This window comes from Littorina saxatilis, linkage group LG9 (genome assembly GCF_037325665.1).
Source record: "Littorina saxatilis isolate snail1 linkage group LG9, US_GU_Lsax_2.0, whole genome shotgun sequence".
Classification (NCBI taxonomy): domain Eukaryota; kingdom Metazoa; phylum Mollusca; class Gastropoda; order Littorinimorpha; family Littorinidae; genus Littorina; species Littorina saxatilis.
Genome location: NC_090253.1, coordinates 27643084 through 27658545, shown reverse-complemented (window position 1 = coordinate 27658545; position 15462 = coordinate 27643084). Strand labels below are relative to the sequence as shown.

Below are 15462 nucleotides of genomic sequence, written 5' to 3'. Positions count from 1 at the left end.
AGGAAAACACAAGGGGAAGGAACAAGTACGGACAAAGTGATACTGAACAGTGGTTGCACTCAGTGCCCTGCAGATTTCAAGTCAACAAGACAGAGCCAACTTGACAGCACCACTTACCAAGCAAGCAACGCCAATTCCGCACTAGATGCCATGAAGCAAAATTATCACTTCAATAAACGCACATGCGCCAAAGATCAAGTCCTGGCAATGACTTGTTTTAAAAAGTTACCTTCCATGAACAGTTTTTATGTTTGTACTAAATGGATTTTCAAGGCAATGCACACATAATCACTTATTGATCACCCCTTCTCACCAGAGCTCACGGCAATGTACAATAGCAAAACGGACACACAGAGACAGACAGATACAACACACCTACACTGACATGATAAAATCCAATTAATACAGAGAATATCGGACTAGTTGTCCTTGATGTACCATTCATCACAATAATGTGTTGAACTTCCAAGGGGGATATAAAATGTTTAATAATACATGAACAGAAAAGAGCGAATCTTAGTACTTACCCCTGATTCAGAACCCGGCCTCTGGGCAGCTGCCTCTCGGACACGGCCCCTTGCTCTTCCTCTTGCCCTACCAGTCATTGTTCCTGTTACAAAACAAAATACTGAATAATAAAAATTCCATTTCTTGCAGTTTCTGGAATTGTGAGATACGCATGCGTACGAATAACTACCAACGTCCACACAGACCAGCGTCACATATCCCTCCGTTCCTGTAAACATGGAATTCTACACAAACTTCAACTTGATAAGTACTCGTTATGTTCTTGAATCAAAACTTAAAGGCGCAACCGATCAGGGCAATGTTCCGCAGACTGCTAAACAATTTAACAACTTTTGGTGCTACCAGCTCTCTCTCCCCCCATATTGTTAAATGTTGATGCCGATATTCCAAACACATATTCTAGATGTACTATCTCCTCAAACCTGCAAAGTCAATATTGAACCCAAAATTTTCTCTTTAGTGCACTAAAAACTAAGTGTAATGAAGCAAAACCAATGCACTTTGATCAGAAATCCACAGGGCCTATTGTTTGTCCATGTGAAGAAAGCAACTTTACTTTACAAGGCAGAATACAATACTACCAAAAAATCGGAAGTATTTCAGGTGTGTTTATGGAAACATGTGCTTACTTCCATTTTAACCCTTAGGCTGGTTGTCGCGACATATGTTGCGCTACTTTACGTATACTGTCACCTGGTTGTTACAACATATGTCGCGCTACTGGCTCAGTCTGTTTGGTCGGTTCCGATTACCTCCCATGGCTGCGAAAACCTATATGACCGTTTTTTGTTATTTTTCTCTCTGTTATTGTTAATTCACCAGTGGCTATGTAACATGTGTTACAGAATTGCACCAGTGTAAGGGTTAACTGCTATTTTTAACTTAGTATGTGTGGTAACATTTTGGTGAGGTCCAGTGTATGTATCAGTACGGGGTAACTTTCAGCAATGTTTAATGTGACAGGGTGTGATTTGATTTCTTGTATCTTTCATTCTTAATTATTTAGTGAAACAATGTTTACTATTAAAACATCCAAATCATACAAAATGTTTGTAATATTTATATCGTATGTGGTACAGGCAGACCTGTTTACCCCCATAAGTGTTTTGGAGTAATGCTCAGCCCCAAAAATAGTAATCCTGGCACAAAAATAGTAATCATCCAGCATTCGTCGCCAATTACAACGCACATGACAACTGTGTCTGCGAAACGCAATCATGCACATATATATCCATCATTCACAAACAAAACACATCAGTCAGTTTTTGTAGTCATCATAATTTCAAAGATCACATCAAAAGCACATGCATCACTGATTCTTTTTCTTTTGCTCGTAGTAGGCCTTTTTCAGTGTGTCAAGCGCTTCTCTAACTGTACTTGCGCTTGCCGAATGAGTGAGGGCGAGACTTCACCACTAGAATAAGGCTCTCCAGCGTCTCATCAGACAGATATGATCTCTGGTCAGTGCTGTGCTTTTTCACCCCATTTTGCCATTAAAAAAACCAATGCCAAACATGTGAATTGATTAAAAAAAATTTTTTATTTTTTACATTTTTTTTAATAAATTTATGAAAATCGTAGTCTTGACACGTATAGCGGAATGGCGTATTTTTTGCAGAAAATCGTAATAAATTACGCCAAAATCGTAAGGGTAAACAGGTCTGTACAGGGGACTTCTCCTAAATGACAGTCCACTTTATCGCAAATTTGGCTAAAGTTTGTAAACAAATTCTTGCAACAAATATTGCACGCTAACAAAAGCATTAAACTGCAATTCATTTTAGTTGAACTTTATATGCTGGAAAAGGTAATTATGTCAGCTGTTAGTATCATTTGTCCGATTGATGGTACTTTGTATAAGCATCCCGTGACAGCCTATCAAACAAGGTCACCTCTAAAATCGACCTGGCAAAAACCATAGCCCGTTATTTTAAAATCTGCAAAAAATCAGACTATGCACAAACCAAACACTTCTGACAAACATTGGAAAGGCCATTCAATTTCCTGTTCAGAGCATTTGGTTTTATTCACCTTACTTCTCTAGTCTTTATGTAGCCTTTTGGAACGGCCTACGAAAGTAACAAAAATCAAAGACAAGTGAAACAACGAGTGAACAAAGACTTTACATCATCAGCCACAGTCAGAAATATCACAAGAAACAACAGCCAGTGCTTTACTGTGGAGTGTACTAAAACACCAGTGTACAGGTACTCTTTTCACAAGAACAGTTACTGACTGGAACAACCTTGATGACAACACGATCCAGTCGTCAACGGTCAACGAATTCAGAGGAAAACTGCCAACCGCCAATTAAAACACCAAGTGCTCTCCCCAATTTTTCCGCCAACGAATATTCCCAAGTTTGGGACCTGTAAGTGTAAGTGTTGCTGATGGGGTCTATGCACAGGCGGAAGGTATCGTCCACTGGACGACTACTATCACAGAAAGGCTACAAGGTACGTCACTCACCTTCGAGTCTTCTGTGTTCTTGGAGTCGCTTCCTGGGGAAAAATATTGTTCAAGACGGTTTGCCTCTTCCTACAGTCTGTCTAAGGTCAAATAAATACAGTTGAATGATTGTTTGAACTATATGCACCTTTAGTTTTCAGCTTCCGTTCGCCGCAGGTTGTTTTTAACCATCATTTGGACGAATCTTCGTTTGCGAGCCGCTAATAGTAATATCCACCTTGCGTCAAATCATGCATCCGGCACCGAATATGCATACCACCGCTCATTGGTCTAAAACATATATGTAAATATCGTGCAGCAAAGGGAAGCGTTTTAGACCAATGAGCGGTGGTATGCATATTCGGTGCCGGATGCATGATTTGACGCAAGGTGGATATTAGCGGCTCGCAAACGAAGATTCGTCCAAAAATGATGGTTAAAAACAACCTGCGGCGAACGGAAGCTGAAAACTAAAGGTGCATAAAGTTCAAACAATCATTCAACTGTATTTATTTGACCTTACACAGACTGTAGGAAGAGGCAAACCGTCTTGAACAATATTTTTCCCCAGGAAGCGACTCCAAGAACACAGAAGACTCGAAGGTGAGTGACGTACCTAGTATTCTTTCTGTGATAGTGGTAGTCCAGTGGACGATACCTTCCGCCTGTGGTCTATGTCGACCAAAAGAGTGGGATTCTCTGTAGGTCGAGTTCCTGTAGGTGGATTCCCTGTATACCTAAGACTTTAAAATTGGCAATCTAGTATACAGGGAATCCCACAGGGTGCTGTTTTTCAATAAAACTTGCAAACCATACTCGAATTTCTAAGAAATATCAAAAAAAGATCGAAAAACATCAAATTCTAACGATGTCGCTGAGCATCACGTGACTTTCATTGATATTAGCAAAACGCTACAGGAACTACACCCTGTACAGGAACTCGACCTACAGTGAATCCCATTCTTTTGGTCGACATAGACCCCAACAGCGTAAGTGTTGGCGTAACATATCAAGATCAAGAACTGAAGACGAAAGTTAAAATTTCGCACATTTGGGACCCAACCGTGACAGTTTATTCATAGTAATTTTTAAATATTGGTTTTCGGTTATTTTTTTCACACACGAAGTGCATTCAGTCCTTAGCATACAAATTCGAATGCATTTTTCGATCCGAGTCCCTCCATGGACCACGAGGTCCATCCGCGGGAATCAACATGATCAACTTGTTAGGAGCCTTTTTTCTCTCTCCAGATTCCACCAAAAGCAAGCCATCAATTTTTATCAAAAGCATTACACCAAATAAAGTTACCCAAAATCTTTTCCCCAAAAATAACTTCATTGAAGGCCCTTTGGATTGCAAGATAAACTGACCTGTCAACTTTTCCAACCACGTTCTCCAACAATTTTCAGACGCTGATGGAGGTCGACATTTGCCTCCGAATATTACTATTCTTTAAAAAAAAAATCGGTTAAATTAAAGCTCTTGTATTTACAATGTATCGCAAAAATGTAACTATCAAAAACAAAAATATCAAAAACAAAAATATAAATTAACACGACAATCGTTGTTCCATGTACGGGGATGTCAACATAAGAAATCTGCAAGGGATTCAAATGACCAACCGCCGGTTGATCATTATTTACTCCTGCATGCTTAGTAGTCCAAGAGCTCAAAACTGTAGCTTTAAAAAATAGTGAACTTGATCAACCTTGCCTGTTAGAAGCAATTTTATTTCATGTATGTCTTCAAATAACATATTAGAAGACACCCAAATAGGATGTCACATTTCTGACTTTTCGGTATCCAAGAAGGCGGCTAATTCAAAATGGCGGCCAACCCGCCTGACGTATGTTACGCGTGATTGTTCTGAAAAGTGACTATTACATGGTTGTTCTGAAATTCTACTATTTATTTCATCGTAAACATGTAAGCCCTCATACGTGATTGTTCTGAAAGCTTACTAATTTACATGATTGTTCTGAAACTCTACTAAAGGTAAACTTGCTTCACCCGTGAAATGTTGTCAGATGATATATGGAACAATATGTATACCCCAGCCCAACGAAGTTGGAGGGGGGTATACTGGATTCACTTTGTCCATCTGTCTCTGTGTATGTCTGTGTGTATATGGAACAATATCTTGATACAATGATACTAAATCTTTAGTGATATTGATATTTATTCCCCAGCCCAATGAACTTGAGTTGGAGCGGTAGTTATTTTTTCCGAAATGTAGCGAAATGTAGTGAAATGTAGCGAAATGTAGTGAAATGTAGCGAAATGTAGCGAAATGTAGCGAAATGGAACATGATAAAAACGAACTTTTCGAACATTTGGAGCTCCAACAATTTTCGTAGTTATCGATTCAGATCATCAAGTTGTAATACTGGCACTGGTTGTTCGCCAACGTGGCAAAGCCAGTGCCGTGCATAGTTTTGTACACAGAAGAACAAATCAGTGATCTACGATGCTTCTGTTGTCCACCCTGCTCTGCACAAGCGACAGTTTTGGGTGTGGACAAAACTTTTAATCTCGGGAGCGTCCACGTCACTGTTCTTGTGTACAAAAACCTGGCATTAATGAACCGCAAGACGGGAGACCATCCTCTATTTTGCGGGCCTTTATTTTTACACGGGAATAGTGACACTGCCACATTCACTGTCTTTTTCCAGCATCTGGCAGACCTTTTAGCAGATTGTAAAGAGTTACATGTTCTTGGCAGTGATGAGGAAACTGCGATGAGAAAAGCAATGGGGATGGCGTTCCCCGGATCTCTGCTTATGTGTTGTTCGCTTCACCTGCAGAAAAACTTCTCTGCGTCATTGAAAGACAAAGTGGGTTTGCCGAAGTCACAAAGGCAGCACTTCGAAAATTTGATTTTCGGGCGCAATGAAATCCTGGCGTCGGCTGATGACCAGGTCGAAGCTAAAGACAGTTTATGCATGGTTTCTCCCTCAGACTCGGGTGTTCAGAAGTATGTGGACAAAATGACACCACTGCTTTTGCAGAATGTTGCTGCATACACAGGAATGAAAAACCTACTCTTGGCAAACGTTCGCTGGACAAACAACAACTGCGAGAGCATCAACCATGTGCTCAAACAGGCTGTTAGCTGGAAGTCTCTCAAACTTGTTGAGTTGGTGAATAAACTGCATGCGGTTGTTCGCCAACAATACCGCGAAGTAAAAAGGTCGTTCATAAATGTTGGGGAGTTTTCTTTGACGCCACAGTTTGACAGATTTGTTGTCTCGCGGGACATTTGGTTGTTTGAAGATCAGGGCAAAAGGAGCAAGCGTTTCAAAAAGTTCATGTCTGCATTGGTACTGACAGACGAACAAGTAGTCAGGAGCACAGACGGATGCAGAACATCCCGTGCACCAACACATAAAGGCAAGAAGCCAGGTCCAGTTAAACGGAAACAATGTGCCAAAACCACAAGCACACCGAAGAAAAGAAAAAGGTCCCCTTCTTCTCCCAGTGGTGCACTCTGTGCCAACAAAAGGGTTAAAACCAAAGACAGTGACAGTGACTTTGACTCTGTGACACACATTGCACACATGAGCGAAGCAACAAGATGCAAGGGGGGGGTAAGATTCCCAGTAAAAAACGCTGACTGTGCAGAAACAGACTGTCACATCAAGCAATCAATATGCCAAAACAAGTGCAAACAAACGGGTTGAAACCAAAGACTTTGACTCTGTGACATCACACATTGCAACAAAAGACAGGGTGGTCACTTGAAGATTCCCGGTCAAAAAAAGGTCAAGACCGCAAGCACACAGAAGAAGGGGACATATGCAGGAAGTACACAAAGGTCATCACCATGATAGACCAGTCGTCATCAGACCTAGAGTGAAAGTGATCGTAAGCCAATTGCTAGCCAGAGTGCTTACGGGCACTCAAAGCCAGCCTGTGGTGGTTGTCGTTGCGAGTAGCAGCAGAGGGTAGATTTGACTGATCCTTTAGTGTTTTTTGGGTTTGTATATATTTTGGATTTGACTGATCCTTTAGTGTTTATTGGGTTTGTATATATTTTGGATTTCTTGGATTTGTCAATATTGTGGCTGTTGGATTTGACTGATCCTTTAGTGTTTTTTGGGTTTGTAGATATTTTGGATTTGACTGATCCTTTAGTGTTTTTTTGCATGTATTATGTACTCTGATCACTTATTACTATATATTGGAACGGTGATGGGGACAAGTTGTAAGCCATAGTTTTTACTTGTATGGTCTTATGCCGAGTCACATATGATATATATCGTATATATACGACTAATCAACTTCCATCCTTTTGAACTACACAATAAACAGTATCAGTCTCTCAGTCTCTCAGTCTCTCTCTGTGATCTCAATGTGTCAGCTCCATATTTTACACTTTGGATTTAAGCCTTATCACTTACCTGGGCATGAAAGTCAAATGTTCAGTATTACAACTTGATAATCTGAATCGATAACTACGAAAATTGTTGGAGCTCCAAATGTTCGAAAAGTTCGTTTTTATCATGCTCCATTTCGCTACATTTCGCTACATTTTGCTACATTTCGCTACATTTCGCTACATTTCACTATATTTCGCTACTTTTCGCTACATTTTGGAAAACTGAAAATCACTACCCAGTTGGAGGGGGTGTACTGGATTCACTTTGTCCGTCTGTCTGTGTGTATGTCTGTATGTACATGGAACAATATTTTGATACAATGATACTAAATCTTAAGTGAAATTGATATTTATACCCCCGCCCAATGAATACAAACTCAACAAGTAATACGTTTCATACATTGAACATGTCTTCTTTATTGTTCTCAACTAAAAATTCAAATTAAATGTCCAAAGACAAAAATTATTTATGATCTTCAAAAATGTAATGATAATATCATTCTTCTTGAGTATTCTAATTACAGGTTTAAAGGGACACATAGAAACTTTTGATTTTCCCTCTTTGCCATGCTTTGGTGGCTAGGTCAGCAAAATGGATCAAAAGGCATGGCAAAGAGGGAAAATGGAAGCTAATTTTTGCCCCTGTGACGAAAGGCACAACAAATAATTTTCACAAATGAAAGTTTTATTTTTTTTTATGAACTAAAAATTCAAGTGGAGAGGGGATGAGAGACGTGAGGAGATGGCCGGGGTTGCGAGATGGGTGGGGAGTCTGGCGGCTATAAAGTTCTTACACGCGAGACAATATACTTCTTTTTTGTGAGTGTGGGGGGGTATTTTGTTTATCAACTCTCTCTCTCTCTCTCTCTCTCTCTCTCTCTCTCTCTCTCTCTCTCTCTCTCTCTCTCTCTCTCTCTCTCTCTCTCTCTCTCTCTCAGTCTCTCTCACTCTCTCTCTCTCTCTCCCTCTCTCTCTCTCTCTCTCTCTCTCTCACTTTCTCTCACACTCTCTCTCTCTCTCTCTCTCTCTCTCTCTCTCTCTCTCTCTCTCTCTCTCTCTCTTTCTCTCTCCCTCTCTCTCTCTCTCTCTGTGAATATTTTTGTCATCCTAAATATTGGGGGGGGGGGGCAAAAAGACATTTGCTCCCCCCCCCCCCCCCCCCGAAACAGCAGCTCCCCCCCCCCCCCCAGTTTCCGACGCCAGTGCACGGAGTACATACGCACACACCACACATACACACACATGAAAGCTAAATTTATTAGCACATCTCTGTTTTCAGCGACACTTGGTTTTTTTATTACACAGCAACCACCAGAATTTTGTATATGAATTATTCAAATGGTTTGATAAAGTGTCAGTTGATATGAACAAACCTCCCCCACCCCCTACACCTAAAAAAAAAGGGAGTGGAGAGACGGATCAACTCAAACACACATCTGAAGCTGTCGCGCACACAGAAGACGGATCAACTCAAACACACTTCGTTGGGCAGGGGTATACATATTGTTCCATATCTGACTACATTTCACGGGTGAAGCAAGTTTTCCGGCGGGGTGCAGGGGCAGCGCCCTTGCTGGGGGGTCTAAGGGGGCAGCCGAAAATGATTTTTAGCATTTTAGGGAGGGTTTTGGTGGCCTCTCCCGACTTGTAAATTTTAGAACAAACAAGCTTTTTGGAGATGCATCTATATCTATATATATATACGACTTGTGTCTGTCTGTCTGTGTGTGTGTGTGTGCGCCATGCACGGCCAAAGTTCTCGATGGATCTGCTTCAAATTTGGTGGGCTTATTCAGAGAGACCCCGGACACAACCTCATTGATGAGATATTTCAACACGTGCTCTCAGCGCGCAGCGCTGAACCGATTTTGGTTCCACCTCAGCTACCCGGGCCCCCATACCGACACACCAAAGCCGCTAGACCACATCACAACGCCAAAGTTCTCGGTGGATCTTTTTCAAATTTGGACACCGTATTCAGCTACACCCCGGACACAATATCATCGATGAGATATTTCAACACGTGCTCTCAGCGCGCAGCGCTGAACCGATTTTGGTTTTTCTGTTCATTTCACCAGTCCCAGTAACTCTTCCTTATCTTCTCCAGTGTTTTGCGTTTATCTCCCTTCCTTCGTGTGGCTTCAATCCATATTCCCGTTTCTACGTTACTATTTTTAGAATGTCACTGCGCTGTCCAGAACGCTTCCCTTGCACCCGTAAGTTGTTCTTACTGTCAAAGTGAAAAGGTCGAATCAATTTATAGCCACGCGAAAAATACACTGTCACCTATCTCTATATATTTATAGATATAGATATACATATATATATACGGCTTCTCTGTGTGTGTGTTTGTGTGTGTGTGTAAGCAACACCTGTGGATTATAGCGTTCTGTTTGTGATGGGGTCTAGCGGCTTTTGTCTGTCTGTATGTTGTTGTTCAAATTGAAGCAATTAGGCATCAGTGGTAATATGTTTCAATACATAAAAAGCTTTCTACTGAACAGATCCTTTCAAACTGATTATAAAGGTGCCAAATCATCCACTCGCAAAGTTGACATGGGAGTGCCACAGGGCTCAGTAATAGCACCACTGCTTTTTAGCATTATGCTGCATGACATATCGACAATTAAAACACATGGAGCCGAACTGACGCTTTATGCGGATGATATTGCTCTATGCAAAGAGTATCAAAACAAAACCTATAAAACAGAACACAAATTCTCTAAAGAGTGGCAAACAGCTATAGATAACATTGCGAACTATATGCGGGAGAATGGCTTCACTCTCTCTGCCGAGAAAACTGTATTCGTTGTCTTTACAAACCGAAAACTGGAAGATCGAGAAAAGATACAGTTCTCACTAGATAAATCTGTTGTCTCACCCAGTCAGCAGGTGAAATATCTGGGCGTAGTTTTCACCTCAAATGGACTATGGACTGCTCACTTAAAGTATCTTTTAAGCAAAGCAAATAAGACCATCAACCTTCTTAAAATACTGGCTGCCCAACCATGGGCAAAGTGCCCAGTTATTCTAACAAACATCACCAGAGCTCTTATAAGATCAAGACTATCATATGGACAGGAGGCCTACTTCTCGTCGGCTCGAAAATGGCTTGATAAGCTACAGTCAGCGGAATGTCGTGCCCTTCGGCTTGCCCTCGGACACCCAAGGCATTCAAAGCAGGCCATTGTATACCACCAAGCAGGATTCCTCCCTCTTGACATGTGGCGGCGTAAGTGCTGCGCAGATTACAATGTTCGAGCCAACACAGTGCAAAACTCAACAAAAGAGGAGCTACAACCGCATTACAATCATGTCCAAAACAAAAAGGCCCACTTTGGCACTACTTTCTCCTCACTGGCTCAATTCAATGCTTCACTCTTTAGTGAAATCAGTGTCGACCCAAATGATGTGGCCCAAAACCCCATATCTCGTGATCCCTCATGGACAATGAAAGAAATGAATTTTGACACAGAATATTGCACAGCTACAAAGGATGATCAGTTATTACTCAGGATACAAGCCCTTGAGCACATTGATACTGTATACAAAGGCCATGTTCATGTTTACACAGACGGGTCAGTGTTGGATGACAAGAAGGCTGGCGCAGCTTTTGTAATCCCCAGCGATGACATGACTGGGAAATTTAAACTGTGCAACAGAAACTCGATCTTCTCAGCTGAGCTCCTTGCCATCTGCATGTCGCTTGTTCATCTCAATCTCAAGAACACACCTCCTCAAAAGATAGCTATATTCTCTGACTCCAAAGCAGCCATTGAAGCATTGAGATCTAACAAAAGATCAAAAAGACATGATCTTGTCATTGCCATAAAGGAGCTGGCAAATAAAATTATAAAAAAAGGAAGCGAGATTAACCTGGTCTGGTGTCCAGCACACGTGAACGTGCCTGGCAACGAGAAAGCGGACAAAGCCGCTAAAGAAGCTGCCCAAGGCATGGGCGCCTCCGAGGTAGACCTGCCATTGTCTGCTTCTGAGATCAGTAGCATTACAGACTCTCTTCTCTGGAGAGAATGGAGGAACAAATATATGCACAAGGCTATAAGCTCTGGCTGGCTCATTCGGGAAGCCCCATCAAAACAGATGAACACCTATAATGCATGCCCACGTGTAATAAAAAGGATTAACCGCCTAAGGGCAGAAGCTGGGAGTTACCAATTTCTAGAGCTTAAATGCACCTGTCAATCCGACCTCACCATTGCTCATTTGACTTTGGAGTGTGATTTGAACTCATGCCACTTTCAACCCCTGACTCAGTTTATAAACTCAAATAGAAATATTCTGCCAAATACCTCAAAGGAAAAATTAAGCTATCTTTTAAGTTTTAATAAAGACCTTGGGTGGCAAGGTCCCAAACTTATCGCTGGACTTATGCACACGCACCCACTTGGTCCCTGGATATGAAGAGACATTGCTGCGGCTGACGCCATTGCTTCTCATACAGCTACTATATGTTTTTATCAGATCTTTTAAAAATACCATTTTATATCCAAGTATCTCTTAACACCATTTTTAATTATACTGTTCAAAAAAAGAAACGCATAGCTTGTAATATTTGGTTAATTTAGTTATATGGCTACAAGGATATCCCCCAAACTGCAGAAAATGTTTATCTGGTCGTCGACCTTTCGTCCATTGCTACAAGTGAGCTCTGCACGTGACGCATGCGTTATCAGTGGCTACAATGTCAAAATTGCTCATTTGGCATGACCACTCGTCATGCTTCAGTGTAATCTCGTGAAACTCGGGGAATATTGAGCTCTCACCATGTCTTCCAAAACCCATAAAAGCGGATTGTTCGCCACAAAGAAATCAGACGACAATTCAGCGACGAAAGATGGCCCGATTGAGCAGAAAAGACCGCCAAATTGCATTGGGTCGTTTACAAGCAGGCCAAAGTCAAAGTGCAATCGCCAGGCACTTCCACGTGTCCCAGAGCACCATCAGTAGACTGTGGGTCAGGTTTCAAGCCACTGGCTCCGTTGCTGACTTGCCACGAGCGGGAAGACCAAGGGCGACAACTGCTGCTCACGACCGCTTCATACGGCTCCGCCACCTCCGGAATCGTTTCCTGTCGGCCTCATCTTCTGTCCAGGCTCTCCCCGGGCCACACCGATTATCGGACCAGACCGTGCGGAACCGCCTGCATGAAGCTGGTTTGAGAGCTCGCAGACCTCACAGAGGAGCTGTCCTCACCCGCCGCCATCGCCAGAACCGAGTGCAGTGGGGCAACCAGCACCTTCGCTGGACCGTCCGGAATCACTGGAGACACGTGTGGTTCAGCGACGAGTCCTACTTCCTGCTCCAGCGACATGATGGTCGGAGGAGGGTCTACCGGAGAGTAAACGAACGTTACGCGCCCAACTGTGTGGATGAGGCACCCGTTCATGGTGGTGGAGGCGTCATGGTGTGGGGGGCGATCAATACCGCTGGAAGGAGCACCCTGGTGCACGTCCAAGGGCGCATAACTGCCCAGCGATACGTGGAGGAAATTCTGCGCCCACACGCCCTTCCTCTTCTGGCTGACCAGGATGCCATATTCCAGCAGGACAACGCTCGCCCGCACACAGCACGACTCACCACCCAGTTCCTCACCGACCACCATGTCCAGGTGCTTCCCTGGCCATCCATGTCGCCAGACATGAACCCGATAGAACACCTCTGGGATGAATTGGACAGACGTGTGCGCAGGCGAGAAGAAGCGCCGGCAAATCACCGCGATCTATTGCAGGCACTTCAGGAGGAGTGGGACACCATCCCACAGCAAGATATCCGGCATCTGATCCAGTCCATGCCCAGAAGGTGCCGGGCAGTTGTTGCTGCTCAAGGCAGTCACACCCCCTACTGACTTGACAGCCTCGTCACCCAATCGTATTGATTGACTGATTGATTTGAAGATGCAAATGAACTGTGTGTGCATTCAACTGTGTCCATACCAAATTTCAAACAAATAATCTAAATATTGGATTTTCTGTTAATTTTTTCGAAAAATAAAACAAATTTGGCAAGTAGCAACTATGCGTTTCTTTTTTTGAACAGTATAGATGAGCGAGAGTGTGCGGGGGGCGGGAGGGTGGTGAACCACTGTACATAAAGGGAAAGTTTGTGTGCGTGCCTGTGTGTGTTCTTAATCTAAGACAAATGTCGCCAATGTTTTTACAGAGTGACGTTAAATAAACGATTTTATCATCTTTTATCTGTCTGTATGTTCTGGCATTTGAGAAGCCACAACAGATAATATAGGGCTAAGAAATAAGCTCTAAAATTCTCAATCCCATTTGACAGGACTTCGCCTTCAAAGGTGATTGTGGTGAACCGCCACGCTCTCTGTCTCGCGATTCACCCCGGCGAAGCCGGGTATTCCTCTAGTATATATATATATACGGCTTGTGTCTGTGTGTGTGTGTGTGTTCGCGATGCACGGCCAAAGTTCCCGATGGATCTGCTTCAAATTTGGTGGGCATATTCAGGTAGACCCCGGACACAACCTGGTCGATGAGAATTTTCAACACGTGCTCTCAGCGCGCAGCGCTGAACCGATTTTGGTTTTTCTGTTCATCTTCCCAGATCCATTCCCAGTAACTCTTCCTTATCTTCTCCAGTGTTTTGTGTTTATCTCCTTTCCTTCGTGTGGCGTCAATCCATATTCCCGTTACTATTTTTTAGAAGGTCACTGTCCACAACGCTTTCATCCCGGCGAAGCCGGATATTCCCGTTACTATTTTTAGAAGGTCACTGTCCACGCTTACCTCTACTTCTTCCGGGTGCCGGGTATTCGGCTTTACTTCTTCCCGGCGAAGCCGGGTATCCCGGCGAAGCGGGTATTCATCTAGTCTATCTATAGATATATACGACTTGTGTCTGTGTGTGTGTGTGTTCGCGATGCACGCCCAAGGTTCTCGATGGATCCGTTTCAAATTTGGTGGCCATATTCAGGTAGACCCCGGACACAACCTGCTCGATGAGATATTTCAACACGTGCTCTCAGCGCGCAGCGCTGAACCGATTTTGGTTTTTCTCTGGATCCATTCCCAGTAACTCTTCCTTATCTTCTCCAGTGTTTTCAGCGTTTATCTCCCTTCCTTCGTGTGGCGTCAATCCATATTCCCGTTTCTATTTTTAGAAGGTCACTGTCGACAACGCTCAATCCATATTCCCGTTATACTATCTTTACTCATCTCCAGTGTTTTGCGCGTTTATCTCCCTTTCTTCGTGCCGCGGTGCGCCGGCAAAGCCGGGTCCCCGGCGCACCCGGGTATTCGGCTCAACTTCTTCCCGGCGAAGCGGGTATTCATCTAGTAATATATACATCTTGTAAACTTGAAGGTTTTTGTAACTGACCAACTGAAAATTAATTTTAGCATTTCATGAGGGGGCTACTTGAGCCTCTGCTGGCTTTACAACTGATAACAGCAAACAAAAACAACAACAAATGGGGGAGGGGAGGAGAGAATGCACAAAATCAAAAACCTCTATACTTGAAGATGTTTGGTTGTATCACTCTTGCTAGGAGGTCTACAAAAACAAGTGGTAAACACATTTCAAGAAGGGCCTTTAGAAGCTCCTCTAAGCTTAAACAAAATCTTAAAATTGGAGATGCACAAAAGTAAAAAATCTTGTAAACTTGAAGGTTTTTGTAACTAACCAGCTGAAAGTGAATTTTTAGCAATTCAAGAGTTGCTATTTAAGCCTCTCCTGGCTTTAAAACTGAAAACAGTACACACTTTTGTTTTTCGGGGGGGGGGGGGATGAGTGCACAAAATCAAAAACCTCTGTACTTGAAGGTGTTTGGTTGCATCACTCTTGCTAGGGGGTCTACACAAACAAGTGGTAAACAAATTTCAAGGGCTTAAAAAAACTCATTCTCGCCTTAAATTAATTTTTAAAATCAATTTTGATATTACAACGTACTCTCTTGCACACAAAGAAAATAAACAAAAACTGACAAACAAAATTAATGACAAAAAGGATGCAAAATGGTGCAATCTGGTGCAATCTGAGGATGATCATTACCAGTTTCAGGCAGCAGATTTTGTCACTGATTAATACCCCAAAAATTGAAACTCAACCCAAAAAAACACACACAAAA

General features: G+C 42.7%; 1 protein-coding gene across 1 annotated transcript in view; it reads right to left on the bottom strand.

The window, feature by feature from the left end:
* The window catches only part of LOC138975764 (piwi-like protein 1), a 68462-nt gene extending 64030 nt beyond the window's left edge, over positions 1-4432 (bottom strand). The window contains exons 1-2 of the mRNA XM_070348515.1: positions 4348-4432; positions 528-610 (exon numbers count right to left, since the gene is read on the bottom strand). Coding sequence (XP_070204616.1) covers positions 528-605 — 78 coding nt within the window. The 5' untranslated portion in view covers positions 606-610; positions 4348-4432. The remainder of the gene's footprint in view (positions 1-527; positions 611-4347) is intronic.
* Between the last annotated feature and the right edge of the window lie 11030 nt (positions 4433-15462).